Here is a 25805-nt window from a genome sequence, read left to right on the forward strand (position 1 = left end):
CACGAATGTTCAGTTCAGATGAAACAAATCTCAAATTTTGGTACCAAAAAAACACAAAACCAGACGACTTATAGGGCATAAATTTCAATAAAAGCGATCCAATAGGAACAATTGCATTTCGTTGCAATAATCAGCAGATATTTATATGCCATGGCAATAAAATGCACGGTTTCAAGGAAATACCATTCATAACTAGATAATTTTACTCATGAAACATATAATTACGGTCCGAAAATATCAACATAGGAACAAACTAAAATATTAACCTGATGCTCTTGTAGTTTGACACTCAAAGTTTCCATTGTCTTTGTGTAAAATAATCTGCCATTAGAAAGTAATCGATTAGTCTATCTTACAATTCAGAATTCACAGCATGATCCTTTTCAGAGGTCACACAGATGTACCTTTTGTGGCCAAGTTTTGCAAATGTACTTGTGATTTCCAGCTGGAGGAGGTCTAACGTCTATATAGGATGGCAAAAAAGTCAGAATTACAAACTTACAGGAGGTGATGTATGCCGCTGTGTTGTTTGGATTGTAATTGAAAGCATGCAAGCTGGAAAAAGCATCTAGGATGAACTATGATGTTGCAACTTGCAAGATTAACTAAACTCTTGACTATATATCTCTGGACACCACGAACAAAGGGTGGGAACTGAACATTCGTGGAAAAGGAAGACAACGCAAGAATATAACATTCCACGTAATACAAGGATGGTCAAATATTCTGATTAACAAAGGCTCTTCAAAGAACACCTTTATAAAGTAAGACATGTTTAATATACAGTTTATGTTCAGTTCAGATGAAACAAATCTTAATTTTGGTACCAAAAAAACACAAAACCAGACGACTCCTTGAGATGAAATGGGCATGGATTTCAATAAAAGCGATTCAATAGGAACAGTTGCATTTCGTTGCAATAATCAGCAGATATTTATATGTCATGGCAATGCTTTGTTACCATAGCAGTTCAACACTCATAACAAATATTAGCATATGCCAACAGACTCCTTGAGATGAAATGGAGCATGGACCGCATCGAATAAAATGTGGCAAGTATTTTTTTAAAGAACAAGAAAATTAACTTGTCAACAAATACCAAAGGGAAGTAACATCTTCAAGTATACGCTCATTTGTATTGAGATAAAGAACAGCAACAAATCCTTCCGGTCCCAAACAAGTTGGGGTAGGCTAGAGTTGAAACCCATAAGATCTTGAATCCTAGTCATGGTTCTGGCACGTGGATACCTAACTTCCACATTTTAGAACGGGATTGAACTGTGCGTAGTTATCATATTGTGTAGGGGCTTCTTTGCTTATTTCCCTCACATTTATATGTACAGTTGGCATGTCGGCCCTGTTTAATAGAAGCTCACTTCACAACATGGTATAAGAGCTAGGGTTAGGTCCTCGCCGCCGCCCTCTCTCCATCAAGCCTCTCCCCTATTTTTCCTGGCAGACCTGAGCTGATCCTGCTGTTGGTAGCCACCACCATTCTAGGCCGCTGCTATCACTCTCCTTCCCAGCCGGCGCCTCCATCGCCAAACCGCCAGCCTCCCTGGCCGCCGGCCTCCTGGTTCTTCTTCCCCACCTTGCTGCTTCCCAGGACCAAAAAATGCCCCGCACCAGACAAGAAAACTGGGTGTTTGATCCTCTGCACCCCCTTGCTGCCGATCTTCTCCTCCTGGTCTGCTGCCGCCATCAAGGCCCTGCTGAAATGGCGTCCTCCACCACCACCGGTGCTGTCCCAGTCCCCCAATGTCCTGTTAATCTTGATGCACTGAACTACAGGGACTGGGAGCGGCACATCAAGCTGCACATGAGGGGCCAGCTGGTCTGGGAGCACCTCACAGGTGCTGTGGCCTGTCCTCTGCTGCCCACTCCTTCGGCTAAGGTGGCCTTTCCTAGTGTCATCCACAACTTGTTAGACCTTTCAGCCTGAGCATTGATAGTTGTGGATGACACTAGGAGAGTTGGGACAATTTTCGTTGGTTTATTTCTCACACAATGCCATGCCAACCTGAGGGGTTGGGGATACATATTTATAGACTGCTAGCCAGCCAAGCATATGCTAAGATGCTGCTAAGATGCTAGTCCAAGATGCTATCCTAACTGCCAGTCCTTGATGGTCAATGATTCTATCCTAACAGCCACAAGGACCATGTGCTGCAGCCCCACAAAGACCATAGTACATAGACTTATCCATCATTCTCCCCCTAAGTCTTGTACGTCGTCTTGTGGGAGAGTCGAATCATCCCAATCCTGGAGCAGAGTTCGAGGAACTTGATCCTCCCAAGAGGCTTGGTGAGCAGGTCTGCGAGCTGGTCCGTGGTGTTGATGTAGCTCGCCTCGATGCTCCCTTCTTCCAAGCAGCTGCAGATGAAGTGATACCTCAATCGGATGTGCTTGCTTCGTTCATGAAAAACGGGGTTCTTTGCCAGGGCCAGGGCGGACTTGCTGTCCACTAGGAGCTGCACCGTTCTAGTGTCTTGGACGAGGAGATCACCAAGCAATCCAGCGAGCCAGAGTGCCTGAGTGCAGGCGGTGGAGGCCGCTATGTACTCGGCCTCACAGCTGGACAGGGCCACCACCTGCTGCTTGACCGATTGCCAGCTCACGAGACACTTGCCGAGGAAGAAGAGGATCCCGCTCGTGCTCTTGCTGGTGTCGATGTCGCCGGCGTGGTCGCTGTCGCTGTACCCGACGAAGTGTGCCGCCCCCGGACACCTAGGGTAGTGGAGGCCGTGGTCGAGGGTCCCTGCCACGTAGCGGACGATCCTCTTCACTGCCTGCTGGTGCTCCGACGTCGGTCGCTCCATGAACCGACTGACATAGCCGACGGAGAATGCCAAGTCCGGCCGTGTGTGGGCGAGGTAGCGAAGGCTCCCCACAAGGCGTCGGTGTTGCGTAGCGTCCACTTCCTCCGTCGTGCTGTCGCGGCTCAGTCTCAGCCTCTCCTCCATTGGAGTGAGAGCTGGGTGGCAGTCGGTGAGCCCAGCTAGCTCAACGATGCGCTTGGCGTAGGCGGACTGTCGAAGCACGATCCCGGAGTGATCCTGGTGCACCTCGATCCCTAGATAGAAGGAGAGGAGCCCCAGATCACTCATCTGGAAGGTGGCCTTCATGTCTTCCTTGAACGCCGCCACCCTCTGCATCTTTGATGCCGGTGATCACCAAGTCGTCAACATAGACGCCCACCAGCAGGGCATTTCCTCCACTGCCCCGTCGGTAGACGGCCGCCTCATGCGGGCTTTGCTCGAAGCCCATCTTTTTTAGCATGGAGTCCAGCTTGGCTTTCCACGCCCTAGGTGCCTGCCGTAGGCCATAGAGAGCCTTACGCAGGCGGAGTACCTTGCCCTCCTGGCCAGGGATCGCAAATCCCGGTGGCTGATGCACATAGACTTCCTCCTTCAAGTCGCCGTTGAGGAATGCCGACTTGACATCCATGTGATGGACACGCCAGCCCTCCTGGGCAGCTAGCGCAAGGAGAAGTCGCACGGACTCCATCCGTGCCACGGGAGCGAAAGCATCGTCGAAGTCGACTCCTTCCTGCTGCAAGAAGCCTCGGGCCACCAAGCGAGCCTTGTGCTTGATGATGGCGCCGGCTCCATCCCTCTTCAGCTTGAACACCCACTTAAGGGTGATTGCGCGGTGACCACGAGGGAGGTCAGCGAGCTCCCAGGTGCGGTTCTGCTCGACCGCATCCATCTCCAACTGCATCGCGGCGCGCCATGCCGCGTCTTTCTCGGCCTCTGCAAAAGACCGAGGTTCGCCGTCCTCACACGCGAGTTGTAGCTGCGCCTCCAGGTCGCGTGGCACCAGTCCTGGCACCGGCTGGTCGCCGAGTAGATTATCCATCGTACGATACCGTAGCGGTTCGCCGCTATGATACGCGTCGATGCGCTCCTCGTCTTGAGTGAGCGGGGAAGCGAACTTCATCGGGTTGTGCTCTGCGTGAGCTGGTGCTGATGAAGACGAGCCCGGAGTGGTGACTGTCGGGGCTGGAGTATGCGGCGTCGCCGGTTGTGGTGCCGTCGGTGTAGCAGGCACCGGAGTCGATGTAGTTTTGGGGGCTGGGGTAGACGTGCTCGGCGAAGAGGAGTTGCTTGCTCCCCCAGCTTCCTTGAAGTGGACGTACTCGACAATGAAGTCGTCATACGTCGGCGTCGAGCCGTCGTCCACCGCCTTGTCCCATTTCCACCCTCGCCCTTCGTTGAACACGACGTCTCGCGCCGTGCGCACACGCTATGTCTCTGGGTCGAGGATGCGGTAGGCCTTTGAGCCCTCCGCATAGCCGATGAAGACTCCCGGAGTACTCCTTTCGTCGAGCTTGCCGATGTGGCCGAGCTCTTTGGCGAACGCAAGGCAGCCAAAGACCCGCAAGTGAGAGACCGCCGGCTTCCGCCCATGCCAGGCCTCGTACGGCGTCCTGCCGTCGAGTGCCTTAGTAGGCGAGCGGTTGAGGATGTAGACGGCCGTTAGCACCGCCTCTCCCCAGAAAATAGCCGGCATCCCTCTCTGCTTGAGGAGAGCCCGAGCCATCCCCACAACCGTCTGGTTGCGCCGCTCGACGACGCCGTTTTGCTGCGGGCTGTACGGCGCGGAGTACTGGCGCTGGATGCCCTCATCAGCGCAGTACGACGCGAATTCAGCCGTCGTGAATTCGCCACCGTTGTCAGTGCGCAACACGCGCAGTTTGCGGCCGCTCTCCGCCTCCACAGCAACCTGCGCACGCCTAATGGCGTCCGGCGCCTCTCCCTTACTGCCGAGGACCATCACCCACATGTAGCGAGAGAGGTCGTCGACGAGCAGCAGGAAGTAGCGTCGACCTCCTGGTGTGGCTGGCGTCACCGGGCCGCACAGATCTCCGTGCACGAGCTCCAGCCTCTCCTTGGCCCGAAAACTCGCCTGCTGGGGAAAGGGGAGTCGTCTCTGCTTCGTCAGCACACAGATGTCGCAGAACTGCTCCACATGGTCGAGGCATGGCAGGCCTCGCACCATCTCCTTGGCACTTAGACGCTTCAGGGCCTCAAAATGAAGGTGCCCAAAGCACTCATGCCATTGCCACGCCTCGTCGTCCCGACGGACAGCGAGACAGACCGGTTGTGCCACCTGCACATCAAGGACGTAGAGTCGATTTTCACCTCTGGGTACCTTGGCGAGAAGGCGACGCTGGCGATCCCAGATGCGTAGGACCCCATGCTCAATCAGCACGCGTGAGCCGTTCTCATCCAGCTGTCCCAAGTTGATGATGGAGTTCCTTAGCGCGGGGATGTAGTAGACACCGGTGAGCAGCCGGTGCTCTCCCGTCTTGGTGGTGAAGATGACGGAGCCGACGCCCTTAATTTCCACAGCTGAGGCATCCCCAAACTTGACGGAGCCTCGCGCGTCGGAGTCGAGCTCGGCGAAGAATTCCCTTCGACCGGTCATGTGGTGGGTGGCGCCGGTATCGAGGCACCACCCCGCAGTCTTGTCCTTCCCGGAGCCATCGCCGAGAAGAGCGTGTGCTTTTGGCTTGTCGAGGTGGAGGGGAGCCTTTGCGACTGGTGTCGCTGAAGGTAGCTCGATGCTTGCATGCGCCATGAACAGAGCCGTCTCCTCCTCCGCCGCCTGTGCAACGTGAGCCTGGCCTTGTCGTGGTTGTCGACACTCATTGGCCCAATGGCCAAGCCGGCCACAGTTGTGGCAGCTGTTGTCCTGTGCCGGCTTGGGCTTGCCAGCGACGTCGTCCTTGGCGCCTCCGCGGGCGTCACCTTCGGCACGTCCTTGTGCCTTGCCGCCCCTTCGCGCCTTGCGCTGCTTGCCGCGCTTGCGGCCGCCCGTCGTGGAAGAAGGCTCCCCCTTCTTCTTGTCACCAAGGCTGGCATCCCACTGCTCCCGAGTTAGTTGCAGCTTCCCGCCGGTGGTGATGGGCCCCGAGGGAGGCTGTGGCTCGTCGGTGTCGACGACCTTGAGGCGGCCTATCGCCTCCACGATCGTCATCGTGGAGAGGTCCAGCAAAGACTCGATCGAGCGAGCCATCTGCTTGTACTTCTCGGGAATGCACCGGAAAAGCTTCTCGACAGCTCTCTCCTCGGTGTAGGTGGCATCGCCGAACTTCACCATCTTCTGCAGTAGAGTGTTGAGACGGAGAGCAAAGTCATCAACGTCCTCACCTGGCTTGAAAGCCAGGCTCTCCCACTCCTTACGAAGTGCCTGCAGTGTGGACTTGCGAGCACGGTCGCTGCCGATGCGTGCCGCGGCGATGGCGTCCCAAGCCCCCTTGGCAGTCCGCTTGTTGGAAAGCGAGAACTGCATCTCGGGCGGGACTGCGGCGATGAGGGCGTCCAGCGCCCGTCGATCTTCTTGGTGGTCGACGTTGCTGTCCTGGACTGCCTCCCACAGCCGCCGCACCTGGAGCCTGATCTTCATGATCGCGGCCCACTCGACGTAGTTGGTTTTAGTGAGGGTAGGCCACCCAACACTGGGACCAACATCCCTGACCACAGTCCGAACCTCGTAGAGGCCGCGGTCCAGGTCGTTGCAGCCGCCGTCGCCGTGCGCACCTCCACCTGGAGCGCGGGCGTGCTCGGCTGCCACTGCGATGTCCGCTCTTGCGCCACTTTGGCACGGTCTGCGTCGGCACCGTCGTCCGCAGGCGCGGAGCCGTTGGAGCTGCCGGAGCCGACGCGGAGTGCCTTGGCACCCGCTGTAGCCTCACGTGCTGCCTCCGTTGCTGCTGCTGCTTCTACCTCCGCCCTGGCTGCTTCTACCTCCGCTCTGGCTGCTGCCAGCTCCGCTGCAGCCAGCCTTGACACCCTTGCTGCCGCAGCAGCTGCTGCTACAGCTGCTCGCTCACGCTCCTTTGCCACGGCGCGCTCGGCCTCATGCCGGCGCCGTATGCTCGAGGTAGCCGTGTGCTGAGAGCGACCTGCAGACATGGCTCGCTGCAGGGGGGTTGTTGCGTGAAGAGGAGGCTGTTGCTGACGAGCTGCTGCTCGACAGTCCGGAGGGAGGGAGGTAACTAGGGGCAATCGGAGCAGCTGCTGCTACCGGCTCAGGCTGCTCAGCTCCCGGTGAGAGAGGTGAGCAGGAAATGCTCAGGGTACAAGATAACGAGGCTCTGATACCACTTGTTAGACCTTTCAGCCTGAGCATTGATAGTTGTGGATGACACTAGGAGAGTTGGGACAATTTTCGTTGGTTTATTTCTCACACAATGCCATGCCAACCTGAGGGGTTGGGGATACATATTTATAGACTGCTAGCCAGCCAAGCATATGCTAAGATGCTAGTCTAAGATACTGCTAAGATGCTAGTCCAAGATGCTATCCTAACTGCCAGTCCTTGATGGTCAAGACCTCAGGTCTGCGAGGATCCATGCCCATTTCATCTCAAGGAGTCGTCAAGCCTCTTGGGAGGATCAAGTTCCTCGAACTCTGCTCCAGGATTGGGATGATTCGACTCTCCCACAAGACGACGTACAAGACTTAGGGGAAGAATGATGGATAAGTCTATGTACTATGGTCTTTGTGGGGCTACAGCACACAGTCCTTTGTGGGGCTGCAACACATGGTCCTTGTGATAGAATCCTTGACCATCAAGGACTGGCAGTTAGGATAGCATCTTAGACTAGCATCTTAGCAGCATCTTAGGCTAGCATCTTAGCATATGCTTGGCTGGCTAGCAGCCTATAAATATGTATCCCCAACCCCTCAGGTTGGCATGGCATTGTGTGAGAAATAAACCAACGAAAATTGTCCCAACTCTCCTAGTGTCATCCACAACTATCAATGCTCAGGCTGAAAGGTCTAACACTGCAAACAACAAACTTAGGTCTGTCGGCCCACCATAGAATGGCTCAGACTCCCTGAAAGTGACATCCATACTGATAAATAGGCATTTCTCAAAGGGATACCAACATTTGTACCCCTGCTGACTCGAAGCATAGCCCAGAAAAATGTACTTCACTGCTTGCGGGCTGCGGATCTAGCTTCACGGCCATTGTCAGTCCCGATCACCAGCACCTGCACCTTAAACTGGTTCTTTACCAAGGCATGGAAATCCTGAAAACGGCCGAACACCTCATCCTTATGACCCATCAAATAAATCCAAGACATACGAGTATAGCAGTCAATAAAGGTAAGAAAGTACTTCATTCCATTCACTGACACAACTAGGCTCTTCCATACATCCGAATGAATGAGCATAAAAGGAGATATGCTCCTAAGCCCCTTACTCACATATGTAGCTCTTGTGTGTTTTTGCATATTCGCAAGCATCACATGTCAGCTTGCCCTTGCCTATTCCACAAATAACATCCGGAAATATTCTACTCATTTTAACAAACGGAGATGTCCCATCCTACAGTGATGGATCATCGCCTGCTTCTCCTTGTCCTCCATGGTCACAGCACAAATCAAGTCTGGATGCACCCCCTGGTCCATATACCAGAGCCCCCTACGTCGGGTGCCAGTCCCAACCGTCTGCCTCGTCTGTCAATCCTTAATCTCGCAACCGAATTTATCAAGGATCACACGACAGTCTATTTGATCAATGAGAGCATTGAAAGAGACCAAATTGACAGGAACAGCTAGCACATGTAAAACTGAGGATAGGGAGATGGTCGGAGTGCATTTTACTGTACCAACTCCAATGACGGGCTGTTTTGTGCCATCGGCAGTTTGTATAGTGCCCGTGTGAGGAGGATGCTTATTGTAAGATTCGAACATGTAGGATTTGCCCGCAACATGCCTAGATCCTCCAGAGTCTTGAACCCATTCTAGAGCATTCTATTAGCAGCAAGAGATGCCTTTTCCGGACTATCTTCATCAGTCGAGGTCCATTGAGCACAATCTCCATAGCGATTCAAGCCTGCAGTTTGGAACCGTGATATGAAAGCATGAAGTTCCTCCAACTCAGCCCTCAACTTAACGGTCTGAGCATCCTTCTCACGTGTCGCCCCCTCTGTTGTTTCCTTGCCAGCCTGGATTTCCTCCACCTTCCTCTTGAGGCTTTCCAATTCCTCCCTGGGCCTCTCAACCTCTGCTACAGTCATGTTGTATTCCTTCTCTGACCCTGCACTGTCCTTCTCTACACTGTCCTCACCACTCTTCTCTGGCTCCACATCACCCCTTCTCATGTCGTCATTCCCTAGAGACTCCTTGACAACATGGTGAGCACCAGCCGCAGCTATCGTATCACCCATATGCTCCAGAACAACAGTATTCTTGGCAGTGCTAGCAACAACATCGGCCCCTGCAAAGCGCGCTTTGATGGCCACAAAACGGCACCCCCTGCCGGCCTCCTGCTCCATCAGGAAGGGCCTCTCCCTGAGCATCAGGCTCTCCTCCTCAAATCCTTCTCCTCAACAATCAGCAGCAACAACTGCAAGTAGCAGCCACACCGCTGAGCACTGCTGAGCACCTACAGATCAGCCAACAGTGCCTGCAACGCCAACCCTCCTTCACCGCTGAGCAGCAGCTCCCAACACACAGCACCTCGTCCACCTACAGCAGCAGCAGCACAGCACACTGTCCTCTAGACACAACAGCCTCCGGCGACAGCAGCAGTAACACCTCCAGATCAAAATCTGCAGCAACAACAACCTAACCAGCGGAATCAGCAGCTACAGCCTCCTCTGCATCCGCTTCTCCACCAGCAGCACCACAGCACACGCACCAGCAAGCAGCAGCCGCAGCTCCTCTGCCTGCTCCCCCTGTTGTGCAGCTCGCGGGCAGCTTGCAGCCGCGTGCTCCCCTCCAGCAGCTCGTCCTTGCCAGGCAGCCGCCCCCTCCAGTACTCTACTGGCCTCCCGCATGCAGACCCATGCAGCTCGCGCCGCCTCCTTGTCTGCCTCGCTCGCACGCAGCCGCTGGCGCAGCTCCCCTGCAGCTGCGAGAGGCCAGCCACCACACAGCCACAAGAGGGGGAGAGAAGGGGATAAGGGGAAGAGGGTGAGGAGCCCTCGCCAAGGTGAGCCCCCTCCGGCTCCTAGGCCTGCTGGCGACGTTGCACTCCCGTCAGGCCCTGTCGTCGTCGTTGTCGCCTAGCTCTGATACCATGTTGAGATTGAGAGGGAGAGCAGTACCTCGCATGAGTTGGTCTACCGTGTGTATGGCGGCTCTAGCTAGGAACCAGATGGCTTGGAGCCTCCTTCTAGGTCAATCCCTTTACATGGTCTTGGGCCCTAAGAGATAAGTGGATGGGTTGGGCCCATACCGGTTCAACAAAGTGTATATGTGGATTGCCTAGCCCTTTCCATCAGTTCAGACTTTTGGTTGCGTTGGCTAGTGCATGAAGCTTAACATGGTATCGGAACCCAAGGTCTTGAGTTCAAGTCCTAGCTTTCGTAGTTTATCTAAAAAAAATTGATGTTGCCCCCCTTTGTCCACGCATAGGCCTCTTGAGCCATACCTCTGAGTTTGTCCACGTGTTCGACTTTCCGCGTCACACGTGAGAGGGGATGTTGAAGTGTATATGTGGATTGCCTAGCCCTTTCCATCAGTTCGGACTTTCAAATACATCTACGTGGATCTTGCTACTGGAGCATCTTTTCGTATGACTCATGATTCATCCTTTGTCTTCTATTCGTCCTCTTGATTCTGTTGTTCATGTTCTTACTACTTATGGTGCCTCCCTCCCGATTAATGGCCGAGGCATTCTTAACACTTCGTCCTTTAGCGTTCCTGATGTTGCTCATGTTCCTCGACTTACCATGCAACTCATGTCCGGTGGTCAGATTGTTGACTTTGGTCGTCGAGTCATTCTCGACTTTGACTCTTGCTCTGTTCTAGACCGCCATACTAGTGTTCTCCTTGGTGCTGGCCCCTGCCACCATGACTCCCAAGGACTTTGGGAGCTTGACTGGCTTCACCTTCCCTCCGCTGCCACTGTCGCCAGTCTTAGCCCCTCTGTTGCCTTGTCTACCAGTTCTTTTCAGCAATGTCATCATCGCTTTGATCACTTGTGTGGCTCTCGTCACTCATCCTTAGTTCGACGTGGTCTTCTTGGATCCGTCTCCACGGTGTGTCTTTAGACTGTCAAGGTCGTCGACTTGGTAAGCAGGTCCAGTTAGTTTCTCCTCGTAGTGACAATGTATCTCAGCGTCCTTTCGACCTTGCTCACTCTGATGTTTGGGGTCTGGCTCCCTTTGCCTCAAAAGAGGGTCATCGCTACTACATTATCTTTATAGATGATTTCTCTCGCCACATCTAGATATATTTTATGTCTTCTCATAATGAGGTTTATCTATCTATAAGTGTTTTGTTGCCATGGTTCACACTCAGTTTTCTATGCCTATTCGTGTGTTTCGTGCTGACTCTGTTGCAGAGTATATCTCCAAGATGTTGTGTGGAGTTCTTGTTGACCAGGGTACTCTTGCTCAGTTTTCTTGTCCTGGTGTTCATGCTTAGAATGGCGTGGCTGAGCACAAGCATCGTGACCTTCTTGAGACGGTTCGTGCGATGATGATCGCCACCTCTCTTCCGCCCCACTTTTGGGCTGAGGTTGTCTCCACTTTCACCTATCTCATCAACCTTCAACAGTCCACTACTCTGTAGGGTGGCATTCCTTTCGAGCGTCTCTTTGATCGTTCTCCCGATTATTTGGCACTTCCTTTGTTTGTTTGTGTTTGCTATGTTCTTCTTGTCCCTCGTGAACGCACCAAATTGTCCGCTCAGTCAGTTCAGTGTGTCTTCTTAGGTTATGACGATGAGCGTAAGGGCTATCGTTGTTGGGATCATGTCGGTCGTCAGATGCGTATTATGCGTATTTCTCGACATGTGACTTTTGATGAGTCTTGTCCCTTCTGCCCACGCCCATCTTCCTCGACCTTTTCAGTAGAGGATATACCTTTCCTCACTTTTCCTGACACACCTATCACTCTCGTTGAGCCCTTGCCCGTCCGTCCTACTGCCCCCGCTTCTCTGACTGTTGCAGATTCGACGCCACCATCTCACATGGTTTCCTCACCTCGCTTGTCACCGGATCATGCACCTTCAGCCCCGGTGTCTTCTCCGTCACCTTCGCCTATCTCAATGAATCCTCCTCATATTCTTCCATCTTCTCATTATTATACTTGTCGTCCACATAATGTGGATGCGTCTACGGATGTGCCATCTTCCTCGTCTCTACCTACTTATGGCTTGTTGTTCTTGAGCCAACCTCTTATCGTCAAGATGTTGTTCATCCCGAATGGCAGTTTGCGATGGCAGAGGAGCTTGCAGCTCTTGAGCACACCAACACATGGGATCTTGTTTCTCTTCCTCCTGGTGTTCGTCCCATCACTTGTAAGTGGGTCTACAAGGTTAAGACTCGCTCTGATGGTTCTCGTGAGCGTTACAAAGCTCGCCTTGGACTCGTGGCGTTTAACAGGAACATGGTCATGATTATGATGACACATTTGCTCATGTGGACCATGTGACCACTGCTTCACACGCTTCTTGGTGTGGCCTATGTTCGCCACTGGTCTGTCTCTCAGTTTGATGTTAAGAATACCTTTCTTAATGGTGAGCTACGTGAGGAGGTTTACATCAGCCCCCACCTGGATATTTTGTTCCAGGTGGTATGGTATGCCGTCTTCATCGCTCTCTCTATGGCCTTAATCAAGCTCCTCGTGCATGGTTTGAGTGTTTTGCCTCTGTGGTGACCGTCGCTTGTTTTTCAGCGAGTTCTCATGATCCAGCTCTGTTTTGTCCACCTTTTTGCTCGTGGTCGGACTCTTCTTCTTCTTTACGTTGATGACATGATTATCGCTGGCGACAACCATCAGTATATTGCCTTTGTGAAGGCTCGTCTTAGTGAGCAGTTTCTTATGTCTGATATTGGCCCTCTTCGCTACTTTCTTGGGATAGAGGTCTCTTCTACCTCTGATGGCTTTTCTATTTCCCAGGAAAAGTATATCCAGGATCTTCTTGCTCGTGTTGCTCTTATTGATGAGCACACTGCTGACTCCCATGGTGCTCAATGTTCACCTCCGTGATACTGATGGTGACCCCTTGCTTGATCCGACGCGTTATCGTCTCTTGTTGGGAGTCTTGTCTATCTAGCTGTCACTCATCCGGATATCTCCTATCCGGTCCATATTCTGAGTCAGTTTGTCTTTGCTCCCACTTCAGTTCACAATAGTCACCTCCTTCGTGTTCTTTGATATCTTCGGGGCACGATCTCTCACCGCATGTTCTTTTCTCGCTCCGGTTCCTCACAGCTTCAAGCCTATTCGGATGCTACGTGCGCTAGTGATCCCTCGGATTGTCGTTCACTTTCTGCTTACTGTTTCTCTTGGTGGTTCTCTCATTGCCTGCAAGCAGAAGAGGCAGACTGCAGTTTCCCATTCGAGTGCGGAGGTTGAGATGCGAGCTATGGCTCTTTTGACGACAAAGGTGACTTGGTTACGGTGGTTACTTCAGGACTTTGGTGTTCCTCAGGACTTTGGTGTTCCTGCCACTATACGTCTCTGCTACTGTCTGACAGTATAGGTGCTATTAGCATTGTGCGCGACCATGTGAAGCATGAGCACACCAAGCATATTGGTGTTGATGTTTTCTATGTGCGCGTTGGTGTGCAGGATCAGATTATTGTTCTTCAGTATGTGCCTTCCGAGTTACGATTGGCGGATATCTTTACGAAGGGCCAGACTAGAGCGTAGCATGGCTTTTATCCCAACTTAGTGTTGTTGTTTATCCACCATGAGTTTGAGGGGGTGTTAGAGTTATATTCTAGCCTATATATTTTCCTTATTGTATGAGGGGTTTCATGCATATTTACGACTTGTACATGTGTGTGTGTGTGTGTTGGTCATTGGCCTTCAAGGAATACAAGTTGCATATTTCCTAACAACTTCTACTTATAACTAGAACAGTCTAGAAAACATTACTTAAGATTCACCATTCTACTCGTAAGAAATACTATAGTAGAAGTATATATAAGTAGCAAATAGATTTGACATGTGTTTTTTTCCTCTATTGTTCCTCAACATTCTCCCCTAGTTGTTTGGAACTCGACCTCAAGTTATCTTCATAGAGCGCTTCTTCTCGATGGTATACACTCAAGTCGCAACATTGAACGCGTTGGATATTCCCATCTCGCTTGGAAGATCTATCCCATAAACATTATCATTTATCTTCCTCATAATCCTCATAGCAGAGAAGGGCACATACCTTTGTTATCTAAGCTTCTCTAAGCTTCTCTGTAATACCTAAAGGTAGTCTTTCCTTTCAAAGGTAGACCATCACCTTATCACCAACTTGGAATGATTTCAGACTCCTTTTGCAATCAGCAAGTTATTTATATTTTTTATTTTGTGCTTCCAAAACACCATGAATTTCTTCAAATAGCTCGGTCTAATTATCAACAAAGGGCGATGCTGATTTTGAGTTTTCCCTTGATGGTAGCTTCACCAGGTACATCACATGTGTTGGAACTTTAGCATAGACAATGAAAGGACTCCTTCATGTGGATCTATGCATGGAGTTACTGTAGGATTGCCCAAAAATGTGTTCACCACTTCCATTTGTCCATCTGTTTCTGGATGGAGCAATGCTAGAAAATATTAATGCAGTGTTGAATTGCTTCCACAAAGTGAGCCAAAGTGCAGCAAGAAACTCGCTAGCACGGTCTGACGATGGACCTTGGAACTCCATGAAGTCTGACCACTTCTCGAAAGAATAGATTTGGCACATGATGAGCATCTGTTGTCTTGCGGCATGGCATGAAATGAGCAATTTTAGAGAATCTGTCCACGACCACAAACACAGCATCACTCCCTCGTTCTTGTTCTTGGCAAAACCAAGACAGGGTCCATAGAGATATCCTCCCATGGAGCAACGGGAACAAGCAAAGGCATGTATAACCCTGTGTTTTGGAGCTAGCCCTTGTAGGTTTACATATGTGGCACCGCTAAACAAACTTTCCAACATCTCTCTTTAGTTGTGGCCAAAAGTAACGAGCTTCTAGGTTAGCGATAGTCTTGTCCCGTCCAACATGGCCACTAAGATCACTTCAATGGAGTTCTCTAATTAGTTTCTCATGTAGAACATCTTGGGATGCACAAACGATTATTTTCTAAGAGATAGCCATCTTGCACCAAATAGTCATCGACATGCACATACAACTCCTTTATTTGATACATGTCTGGAAGTTCAGCCTCAAAAGAAGTCAAGAGACATGCATGATGACTCAAAGCATCGGCTACTCGATTGGTTGCTCGAGATTTATGCACAATGATATAGTTAAACCTCTCCAAATATGTTGCCCATTTTGGTAGCATAAGATCAACATGCTTTTGATTTCTAAAATGCTTCAAGGATTGATGGTTAATATAAACGATGAACTCTTTAGGCAGCAAATATAATTCCCAAGTTTTTAAAGCTCTGGAAAAGGCATACAATTCTTGCTAATAAGTAATTCATTTCTGCCTTGCTTGCTTTTAACTTACTGAAGAAATGCCTACTCCACTTGCATCACACTCCACTTGAGATCAACCAACCTCAATGCCTACTCCTTTCTTGAGATAAACTGGTAGAGGCTAGGGTTCTACCAGGTCTCGGACGTAGGTTGTAGGGGTGGAAGTGCGGGCTGCGAGGTTGGGGACGCCGGCGCCGGCGGTTGGGCGCCGTCGCGGCATGAGAGAGAGAGAGAGAGGCGGCTAGGGTTTGGGGCTCTCGTCTCCTGAGGGAGACGACAACAGAATATACTGTTTATTGTCTGATTAATATCGAAGGGGTACATGTGTTTATAAAGGAGGACAGCCTCCACTAAACCCTAGATAACTTAGGACTCTAACTTGGACTCTAATATAACTTGGACTCTAATGTAACTTGGACTTCTAAGATAGGTAAGATAACTTGGGCTAAGCCCGTAATTAACCCTGCCCATTGGGCCTCCTCCGTCGGTACGTTGTACCGGTCATAACATCTCTCCCCGCCTTCTCAAACAGCTCGTCCTCGAGCTGAACATCTGGAAACTGCTGGCGGAAATCGTCGAGCTTCTCCCAAGTCGCTTCCTCCTCTGGCAGGCCGGTCCATTGTACCAAGACATGCCAGACGCCGCGACGCTGCTGCGCCTGTAGCACCTTCGCCACCTGTACGGAAGCTGGAAGGAGGCGGCCATCCGAAGTAGGAGGAAGGGCCGGTGTCGCTGCAGGAGGGTCCCCGCGGTAGGCCTTCAGTAAGCCGACATGGAAGACGTCGTGGAGGCGAGAACCAGCTGGCAGCTCCAAGCGGTATGCGAGTGTGCCGACACGCTCCAGCACACGAAAGGGACCGGCGTAGCGAGGTCCCAATTTGCGCTTGGAGCGCGGGTCCAGAGACTGTGTGGTCCTGTGGAGGAGGCGCAGCCACACCCAATCGCCCACCGCGAACTCCGCCTCGCGATGATGAGCATCGTAGTACTTCCGAGCCAGCTGTTGTGCTTGGAGAAGACACTGGCGTGCCTCAGCCAGAATGTCGTCGCGGGTGCGGAGTAAGTCGCCCGCCGTCTCGGACCGAGCCGTCCCAGGCTCGTAAGGGAGCATCGCCGGAGGTGGGCGCCCGTAGACCACCTCGAAAGGCGTGGTGCGCAGGGCGGAGTGATAGGAGGTGTTGTAGCAGTACTCCGCCCACGCCAACCAGTCCACCCAAGCTCGTGGACGATCACCAGTAACACAGCGCAGGTACATGGCGATCACCTTGTTGACCACCTCGGATTGGCCGTCTGTCTGAGGGTGGAACGCCGTGCTCATGCGGAGCTTCACGCCCGCCAGTCGAAAGAGATCCCGCCAGACATGTCCCGTGAACACGGGATCACGATCGCTGACGATGGACGACGGAAAACCGTGGAGGCGGACGATGCCGTCGAAGAAGGCCCGCGCCACGGAGGCGGCTGTATATGGATGACCCAGGGCGATGAAGTGCGCGTACTTGGAGAAGCGGTCAACCACCGTGAGGATGACGGATTTGCCGCCCACCTTGGGAAGGCCCTCGATGAAGTCCATGGAAATATCCGCCCACACCTGGGAGGGTACGTCCAGCGGCTGCAGTAGACCCGCGGGTCGTAGTGTCTCCGTCTTGTTCCGCTGGCACGTCACGCACGACCGCACCCAGTCGCGGACCATCGCGCCATCACCGGGGATGTAAAAATCAGCACGGAGACGATGGAGAGTCTTCTGCACGCCCTCATGCCCTGCAGAGTGTGCCAAGGTCAGGACCTGGTGGCGCAGGTCGCCATGGTCGGGCACGAAGATGCGGCGGCCATGTAGGAGTAGCCCCTCGTCCAAGCGCCAGGGCGCGTCCAGCTCGCCGGCGTCAAGGCGCTGGCGCAGGCCCTGGGCGTCCACGGCCGTCGAAGTTGCCCGGCGAATGTCGTTGATGAAGGCGAAAGATGGCCCGGAGCGAATGCACATGATAGTGCCAGCCATGGCGACGTCGTCCGCGACATCCTCAGTGTCGCGGCGGGACAAGGCGTCGGCGACCGTGTTGAGACGGCCGGGGCGGTACTCAACAGTGAAGTCGAAGCCAAAGAGCTTGTTGATCCACTGGTGTTGCGGAACTATGGAGAGGCGCTGGTCCAGCAAGAACTTGAGGCTGTAGTGGTCCGTGCGCACACGGAATGACCGGCCCCAAAGATAAGGCCGCCAGTGGCGCACCGCCTGAACCAGCCCAATAAGCTCGCGCTCGTAGGCCGCGAGCTTGTGATGGCGAGCGGCGAAGGGGCGGCTAAAGAAGGCGAGCGGTCCCTCGCCCTGGTGAAGGACGGCGCCGAAGCCGATGCCAGAGGCGTCGCAGTCCACGATGAACGGCATATCAAAGTCCGGCATCTGGAGGACGGGTCCCGTCGTGAGCGCCTGCTGGAGAGCCTCGAATGCGTAGTCGCCTCCTCGTCCCAGGAGAAGGCGTCGCGTCGAAGGAGACGCGTCAGTGGCGCGGCGATGAGGCCGAAGTCCCGGATGTACTTCCGGTAGTAGCCGGCGAGGCCCAAGAAGCCGCGGAGCGCCCGCGGTGACCGCGGGATCGGCCACGCGGCGACGGCGGCGACCTTGTCCGCGTCCATCGCTACCCCGTCCGCCGAGATGACGTGCCCCAGGTACGCGACGGAGGTCGTGCCGAACGAGCACTTCAAGCGCTTGAGGTGAAGATGATGCGCTCGAAGCTCGTTGAAGATGATGGCCACATGTTGTAGATGCTCCGCCCAAGATGCACTGTAGATGAGAATGTCATCAAAGAAAACAAGCACAAAGCGGCGCAAGTATGGGCTGAGCACGTCGTTCATCAGGGCCTGGAAGGTCGCCGGCGCGTTGGAGAGGCCGAACGGCATCACCAGGAACTCGAAGTGGCCATGGTGAGTGCGGAACGCCGTCTTCTCGATGTCGTCAGGGTGCATGCGCACCTGATGGTAGCCCGAGCGAAGGTCGAGCTTGGTGAAGAAGCGCGCTCCGTGTAGCTCGTCCAAGAGCTCATCCACGACGGGGATGGGGAACTTGTCCTTGGACGTCAGGGCGTTGAGGGCGCGGTAATCGATGCAGAAGCGCCATGTGTCGTCGGACTTGCGCACAAGGAGCACCGGGGCGGAGAACAACGATGTCGAAATCCGGATGATGCCCTGCGCGAGCATGACCGCCACCTGACGCTCGAGCTCGTCTTTCTGCAGCTGAGGGTACCGGTACGGACGCACGGCTACAGGTGCCGTGTCCGGCAGCAGGTGGATGCGGTGGTCACAGCGCCGCACGGGAGGGAGGCCCTGTGGCTCGTCGAAGATGTCGCTGTGCTGCTGCAGGAGGTCGGCCAGGAGGGGATGCGCCTCGTCCAGTGCGGACGCCATCAACTGAAGCTGTGGAGTCACGGCGCCGGAGCCGCCGATGCCTGTCCACTGAACACGACGGCCGCCCTCGCGCCAGAAGATGAGGGACAGCACATCGAGGTCCCAAAGGATAGGGCCGAGAGTGGACAGGAAGTCGATGCCGAGGATGAAGTCGTAGCAGCCCAGGTCGATGCCGACGCAGTCGATGGAGAACGGCTCGTCGCCGATGAGGACGGGAACCTGCCGCGCCACCCCCTGGCAAGCAAGGCGGTCCCCGTTGGCGACGGTGACGCTGAACTTCTCCGAGCCCGCCGGTTGGAATGCGAGGCGGCGCATGGCGTCCCCGGACAGGAAGTTGTGCGTCGAACCCGTGTCCACGAGCGCGGTTAGACGCTCCCCGTTGATCGTCACCGGAAGCAGCATCGTCTTTGCCGTCTTGATGCCAGCCATGGCATGAAGGGAGACGACGAAGGCGGTCGCGTCGACCGGCCCGTAGGTCGTGACGCCGGCCTCGGAGAGTGTGGTGGCGTCAAGCTCCGCGGTGAGGGCCTCCACCTCCGCGTCGTCGACGGTCTCCAAGTAGAACAGGCGGGCGCATGTATGACCCGGCGCATACGGCTCGTCGCAGTTGAAGCACAGGCCCTTGCGGCGCCGCTCGAGCTGCTCGGCCGACGTCAAGCGCCGGAAGGTGCGTGTCGGCGCGGGGGCAGCCGCCGTAGCGGCCGGCAAGGCGGGGCGTGTCGGGGTGGCGGCCGCCGGGGCGGGGCGGGTCGGGGAACGCGTGCCGCGGCCCGAGAACGCCTGCTGCAGGGCGTTGGCGCGCTGCTCGTACGCGCGTGCGTAATACATGGCCGTCTACAGGTCCTGGGGGTCGTGCATCTCGACGTCGATGCGGATGTGGTCGGGAAGGCCGCCGACGAAGAGCTCGGCGCGTTGGCGAGCCGTGACGTCAGGCGCATGGCAGGCCAACGTCTGGAAGCGGTCGGCGAAGTCCTGCACCGAGGTGGTGAAGGGAAGGCGACCGAGCTCGGCCAAGCGGCTCCCACGTATGGGGGGGGGGGGCGAACCGGAGGAGACATGGGTCGCGAAAGCGCTCCCATGAAGGCATCCCGCCCTCGTCCTGCTCGAGGGCGTAGTACCAAGTCTGGGCGGCGCCACGGAGGTGGTAGGAGGCGATCCACGTGCGGTCGGACGCCATGGTCCGCTGCCCCCTGAAAAACTGGTCGCACTGATTGAGCCAGTTCAGGGGGTCGACGGTGCCGTCGTAGGTGGCGAACTCCAGCTTGGTGAAGCGGGGTGGCTGCTGCACGTGTGGCGAGGCCGCGTAGGTGCCCTCGTGACGGCCCAGCGCGGCGGAAGGAGAGTGTTGCGGCACCACGGAGCTCCCGGCGTACGGATCAGTGTACCCGCCGAACCCCCCGAAGGTGGGGGCGGGTGGCTGCAACACCGTCGGCTGTAGTGGCGTCGTCGTGTAGGTCGGCGTGTCCATCCACGTCGGTAGCGGGGACGGCGACGGCGGCCACCGGACCTGGGTGATCGGCAGGCCCTGGGGCACGACAGTCGCCGGGGGCGGTGGCGCGAAGGGCGCCGCCGGCGGAGGCGATGGTGGCGGGGTTGCGTACGGAGCCTGGAGGAGAGTCCGGAGGTTCGAGACCGCCAGGTTGAGGTCGCGGATCGCCGAGGACATCTCCGCCGGGGAGAGGACGGGAGCGGGTTCGGCCGCCAGAGCCGCGGGACCGGAGGCGGCCGGGCCTGAGGTGGCCGGCGGCGGTGAGTGGTGCGGCGGCGGCTGCTGCTGTGAGGTGGCGGGGAAGGCGGTGGTGGCGGCGGCGGTGGTGGTGGGAAGGTTCGACAAACTCATCGAACCCAAGCTACCTGATACCAAATTGGTAGAGGCTAGGGTTCTACCAGGTCTCTGACGTAGGTTGTAGGGGTGGAAGTGCGGGCTGCGAGGTTGGGGACGCCGGCGCCGGCGGTTGGGCGCCGTCGCGGCGTGAGAGAGAGAGAGAGAGAGGCGGCTAGGGTTTGGGGCTCTCGTCTCCTGAGGGAGACGACAACAGAATATACTGTTTATTGTCTGATTAATATCGAAGGGGTACATGTGTTTATAAAGGAGGACAGACTCCACTAAACCCTAGATAACTTGGACTCTAACTTGGACTCTAATATAACTTGGACTCTAATATAATTGGACTTCTAAGATAGGTAAGATAACTTGGGCTAAGCCCGTAATTAACCCTGCCCACTGGGCCTCCTCCGTTGGTACGTTGTACCGGTCATAACATAAACCAACCTCAATGCCTACTCCACTTGCATCACACTCGCAACTCAAAAGTCTTGTTGAAATCAAGTAGCACCAAGACAGGAGCTTGTGAGAGTTTTTGCTTGATCTCATTGAAACTAGCTTCAGTCGCTTATGTCCATTGGAACTTCCCTTTCTTCAAACACTCAGTAATTGGTACCATGGTAGTGCTAAGATTCTTCACAAATCGCCTACAAAAAGTTGCAAGGCCATGAAAACTTCCAACCTGGGAAATGGTCTTTGGAGTTGACCATTCTCGGATTACTTCAACCTTAGAATCATCAACACGTATGTCGTCGTATGTTATGACTAATCCTAGGAAAAGAAGTTGTGTAGGGAAACACATTTCTTCAAGTTGACGTGGAGCTCATTTTCCTTTAGCACATAATTAATATTGCACATTGTCATAAGTCTCCCTTTGTTGCATCTTCCATGTTGACCATCCAATTGATATGTGTTGCATGCCAGACACAACAATGCTTTGCTTATTGATATTGAGAATGCCCCATGGCTTTCTCATATATTGTTGGATATTTTGACACTCTATGTGTGCTCCCAGAAATGAACGGAATTTTTGCAGCACCTTCCATGCACCATATGCATGATGAACATTTGCTATGCCTTATGCCCTGCATACACCATATATCACTTGCCCATATTTTGTGCTAATGGTGATGTGCAAGAGAAGAGACGCATCATGCTGGATGATGCATTTGTGTACCATGCACAAACATTCTTTGCTTTGCTTTGTGCATGTGTAGGCTTGGAGTTCATGGTGAGCGCCCATTATCGCACGACGCACGGTGACACCATCTCTTTCCCATGGTGATGAGGATTTTGATCCGAGGACAGATCTTCTCCAGGGGGAGATGGTGCGGCACACCGTGTCATCACCATGGACTTGGTCCCATTGCCGAGGGACACGCACACCGCATATACTAAGGTGAATTCTATCCTTTGTGCGTATTTACTTGGTTCTCCCTTGGATGGTATACCGACTTACCCTCCCTTGTGCATGTATAGGTTTGAGCTGAGCTTTACATGTATCGGAGCATCTCCAACAGCCGCATAAAAATTTCGCTCCCAACAAAATTTTAGAGCTTCACTGTAGCACTTCTAATGCGCGGGGACCAAAGTATCATCAACAGCCGTACAAAAACGCGTGCCCAAAAAATACGCAGTGCAAATTGTGAAGCGCGCGCAATCCGGCACCCAAAATATGCTGCGCATGCCCAAAAAATTTTAGCGCGCGCACAATTTTACAGCATCTGTTGGAGCTGTCCGGCGCCCAAAAAACGAATATTTTAGCGCGCGGAGCAGTTTTTGGGCGGCTGTTGGAGATGCTCTCAAGGGGGAGTGCACGCACAAGAGTACGGCAATACCATCCAAGAGGGAGGCATGGAAGCAGCAACGGAAGAAGACGGAGCAATGGAAGATGGAAAAAGTTGCGCTACAGGAATGTCTGATCAGGCGAACCAGACTGTCCAGTCATCCCGAACAGACTGTCCAATCCCCGTTGGAGCCATGCCTGAAGACCCCTGGACTGACCAGACTATCCGATAGTGTGGCCTGCAAGTTGAATTTGGGCAAAGATGTACATTTCCCCTCTTGCCCCTCACTTACCTCTTCATGCCTTGGACCTAGATATACCTCCTGCCTTCTTTTCTAGGGTTAGCAAAGCATTTAGATAAACTTGAGAGAGGTTTGCTCATCTACCCCTCCATCCAAATCTCTCAAGACCCATCTCTCCTAGATATTTGGATGAACTACCGTAGTTATCTTTACTTTCCTTTGTTATTGTTGAACGCTTGAGATCCATCACTTTGGCTCGTGATTTGTGGGATACTTGGTGTGGATCTTGTCCAATTAGTGTTTTTCCCATGTGTTTTTCGTGTTCTTCATGATTTCACCTAAATCCAGCTCCAACCGTGAAGATCAGGCCACCTACAAGGCTTGCCCCGTATCAAGTAACCTACAAGTTGTTGCTACCATCCAAATCCCACCTCCATGATATGTTCCACGTCAGCCAGCTGAAGCCCATCCATGGTAATGCCCCTTACACGCCTCCCCAGCTTCTGGAGATACATGATGGCAAGGTGGCTCCATCTCCACTCAAGGTGCTCAAGGCTCGTCTTAATCATGGCATGCAACAATTGTTGGTGCAATGGACATGTTGTGCTGCAACTGAAGCTTCCTGTGAACATCTTACTGAATTTCAGCAGAAGAATCCAACCTTTTGGCTCGAGGATGAGTTGCTCATGGAGGGGAGTGATGTCATGTGGATCAGCACTATGTCTGCAGGTGCAAGCCCAAGCAAGACTCCATGGCCATCACGTGATAGGAGTACAGGATTAGGTATGTTCAAGTCTTAGGAAGTTTGATTTGAGTATGATAGGGTTTTTTGTCCCATAGAAGGTTTCCCCTATTGTGTTCAGGTCTAAGTCGGTTTAAAGAGCCCTTAGTTTCCAAGTCGTGTAATTGCAGGATATATAATGCCCGGGAGTATTGAGAGAAACAAGCAAGAAACATAAATAGAAAAGGTAGAGATTCTCCTATCTCCCCTTGGCATCACGGACCCGACCTCCCACCAGCCACCACTATCCCTTCGGGAACTTAGGCTCTGACAGCTGAATAACAACACCTGGATTACATTTGAGTATTTGACAACCCAGCGGACTGGCGCTGGAGGGGGGGAAATCAACATTAGGTTATGAAAAGCAAGAAATGTATCCCAGATGGGTAAAATTTTAACCCTTGGAACAGATTTTGGAAGAGCCAACCTCCACAAAAAGAACATTACATTTCAGAACTACCGTTTTAAGACAAAATATAACTGTCCAATTGCATCGCTTCTAGTCTGCCCTTTTGTTGGCGATTGCAAGGGAGACGCACTCACAACGCACCTCCTTAACACACGCTTCCAAAACAGGGACCAGCAATATCCACGAATCTCACAAAGTTCCTACTAATGCACACAAGGATGGCAGGATATGAACCCTAGTGGGTGGAGTCCTGCCCTCCCATCTTCACCACCACAGCAAGAGGTGATTCTCCGTTGGCATTTTTTAACGATCATGATCATCCCACTTCCTTCTATTCACAACAGCTGACACTGTTTTCCAACTTCTACCAAAGCATGACTATTCACTCGCAAAATGCCATTCAACATAGCATTTCACGTCCTCCAACATGCCACAACAAAGGAGTGCCATCAAATTCATTAAGGCTTACGTGCACATATTTCCAGGATAGCAAACTCCGCAAGAGCTAGAACGAACAATCCCAGATCCTCACCTGCTTCAGCGTGGCACACACGACCTCCAGTGAGGCGATCCTACCCTGCTTCTCGGCCATCTCCACACAGACATGCGCCCTCGCCTTGGCAAGGTGCTCGGCCTCGTCGCTCACCTGTTTCGCCTGCGCCCTCACTGCACAAACATAAACACCGACAGCATCAACCAAGACGGCAAAGTTAGCATCGCGAATTGAGTGACACGAAACAAGACATATTTGGACCTAAGGCGATGTCGCTGTCGTGAGCATTTATGGCCGTGCGCTGCCTCTGCTCCTCCGCTGACCGCTTAGCTGCCTCCTCTTCCAGATCTGCAGCCCAACGACGCAACCATCGACAGCCAAGGCGGCTGGAGAGTCAGAGCTGAGCCGGGGGGTGGGGGGGTGGGGGGGGGCGCGACGGACCGTTCATGTAGCAGCGGAGGGTCCTCATGTTTGCCAGGTACTCCTCCATGGCTGCCGGAGTGGAGCGGAGGTGTCGACCTCCTTTGAGATACAGAAAGGGGTGTCGAGTGGGGAAGACAAACTAGTGTAGTGAGGCGTCGAGGGTTTAAAGAGCAACTTCAACCCTTAAAATAAGAAAAACATTTATACCAAACATAAAGGTGCAACCATTCCATTCCAACGATAGAACCATGACATTCTGTGACACTTCGTTTCCAACCAAACGCACCCTTTAAAGCATCTACATCCGGATCTCCTAAACGTCCGAAATATATGTCGTCCGGTAAGAGCATCTCCAGCCGTTTGGCCCCGAGCGCATCCAACGGATGCCTTTTGGCGTTTGCACTCGCGCCCTCGGGCCGAGCGAGTTTCCACCCGCGTCCTCAGGTTTCGGCCCACAGATGCCAACAAATTCAAACTTGTATTTTCCGCTACCAAAAAAACGTCACTAGTTCGACCATCATCATGCCACAAATCGATGATTAGCATGCCACAGTTCGGCGATCAAACACATCCATTAGTTCGACGATCAAAAAGAAGAAATCATAGACATGGAACGAATCAAACAATCGGCTCCTCTGCCGCGGGACTAGCCCAGGTCGACGTGCGCATGGGCGTAGTCGGTCTTAGGTTCAATGTCGATGTGGTTTCTGTGCTTGGGCTGGGCGTCGTCGTTTGTAACACCCTAAAAAATAAATCCGGTTTTTATTAGTTAAAATTCTTGCAGAGAATTTAATTTTTATTTCTCTTGACCTTGTGTTGATTTCAGAAGCATTTATTTTTCCTAAATTATTTAATTTTTCCTCAAGTATAAGTTTTTCTAAAGTATTGTGTTCTTGAGTGTTATAACACACCACACACACCCGCCGACGGTCGTTACTCCTTGCGGGATCTAGACTGGCCCCACGTATCAATACTAGTCTTTTCTGCGCACTTTGTCCTCACTCATGCGCACCCGGGATCAACTTCCCGATCGGTCATCCATCCTAGAACTACTCCAAGCCGAGCACGCTTA

The 25805-nt window shown here is 53.2% G+C and overlaps 1 protein-coding gene across 7 annotated transcripts in view; it reads right to left on the reverse strand.

Annotated features, from left to right (window-relative positions):
• The window catches only part of LOC123412438, a 63100-nt gene extending 38206 nt beyond the window's left edge, over positions 1-24894 (reverse strand). For 6 of the 7 annotated variants that reach the window (XR_006613511.1, XR_006613515.1, XR_006613514.1 and 3 more), the window contains exons 1-5: positions 24752-24894; positions 24572-24658; positions 24350-24483; positions 405-463; positions 267-321 (exon numbers count right to left, since the gene is read on the reverse strand). Coding sequence is in view for 1 of the 7 variants with exons in the window: in XM_045105386.1 (XP_044961321.1) it covers positions 267-321; positions 405-463; positions 24350-24483; positions 24572-24658; positions 24752-24800 (384 nt within the window). In the remaining 6 variants the exon portion in view is untranslated. The remainder of the gene's footprint in view (positions 1-266; positions 322-404; positions 464-24349; positions 24484-24571; positions 24659-24751) is intronic. The other variant, XM_045105386.1, reaches the window with a different exon arrangement.
• Between the last annotated feature and the right edge of the window lie 911 nt (positions 24895-25805).

The sequence above is a fragment of the Hordeum vulgare genome, chromosome 7H, assembly GCF_904849725.1.
Source record: "Hordeum vulgare subsp. vulgare chromosome 7H, MorexV3_pseudomolecules_assembly, whole genome shotgun sequence".
Taxonomy (NCBI): Eukaryota; Viridiplantae; Streptophyta; class Magnoliopsida; order Poales; family Poaceae; genus Hordeum; species Hordeum vulgare.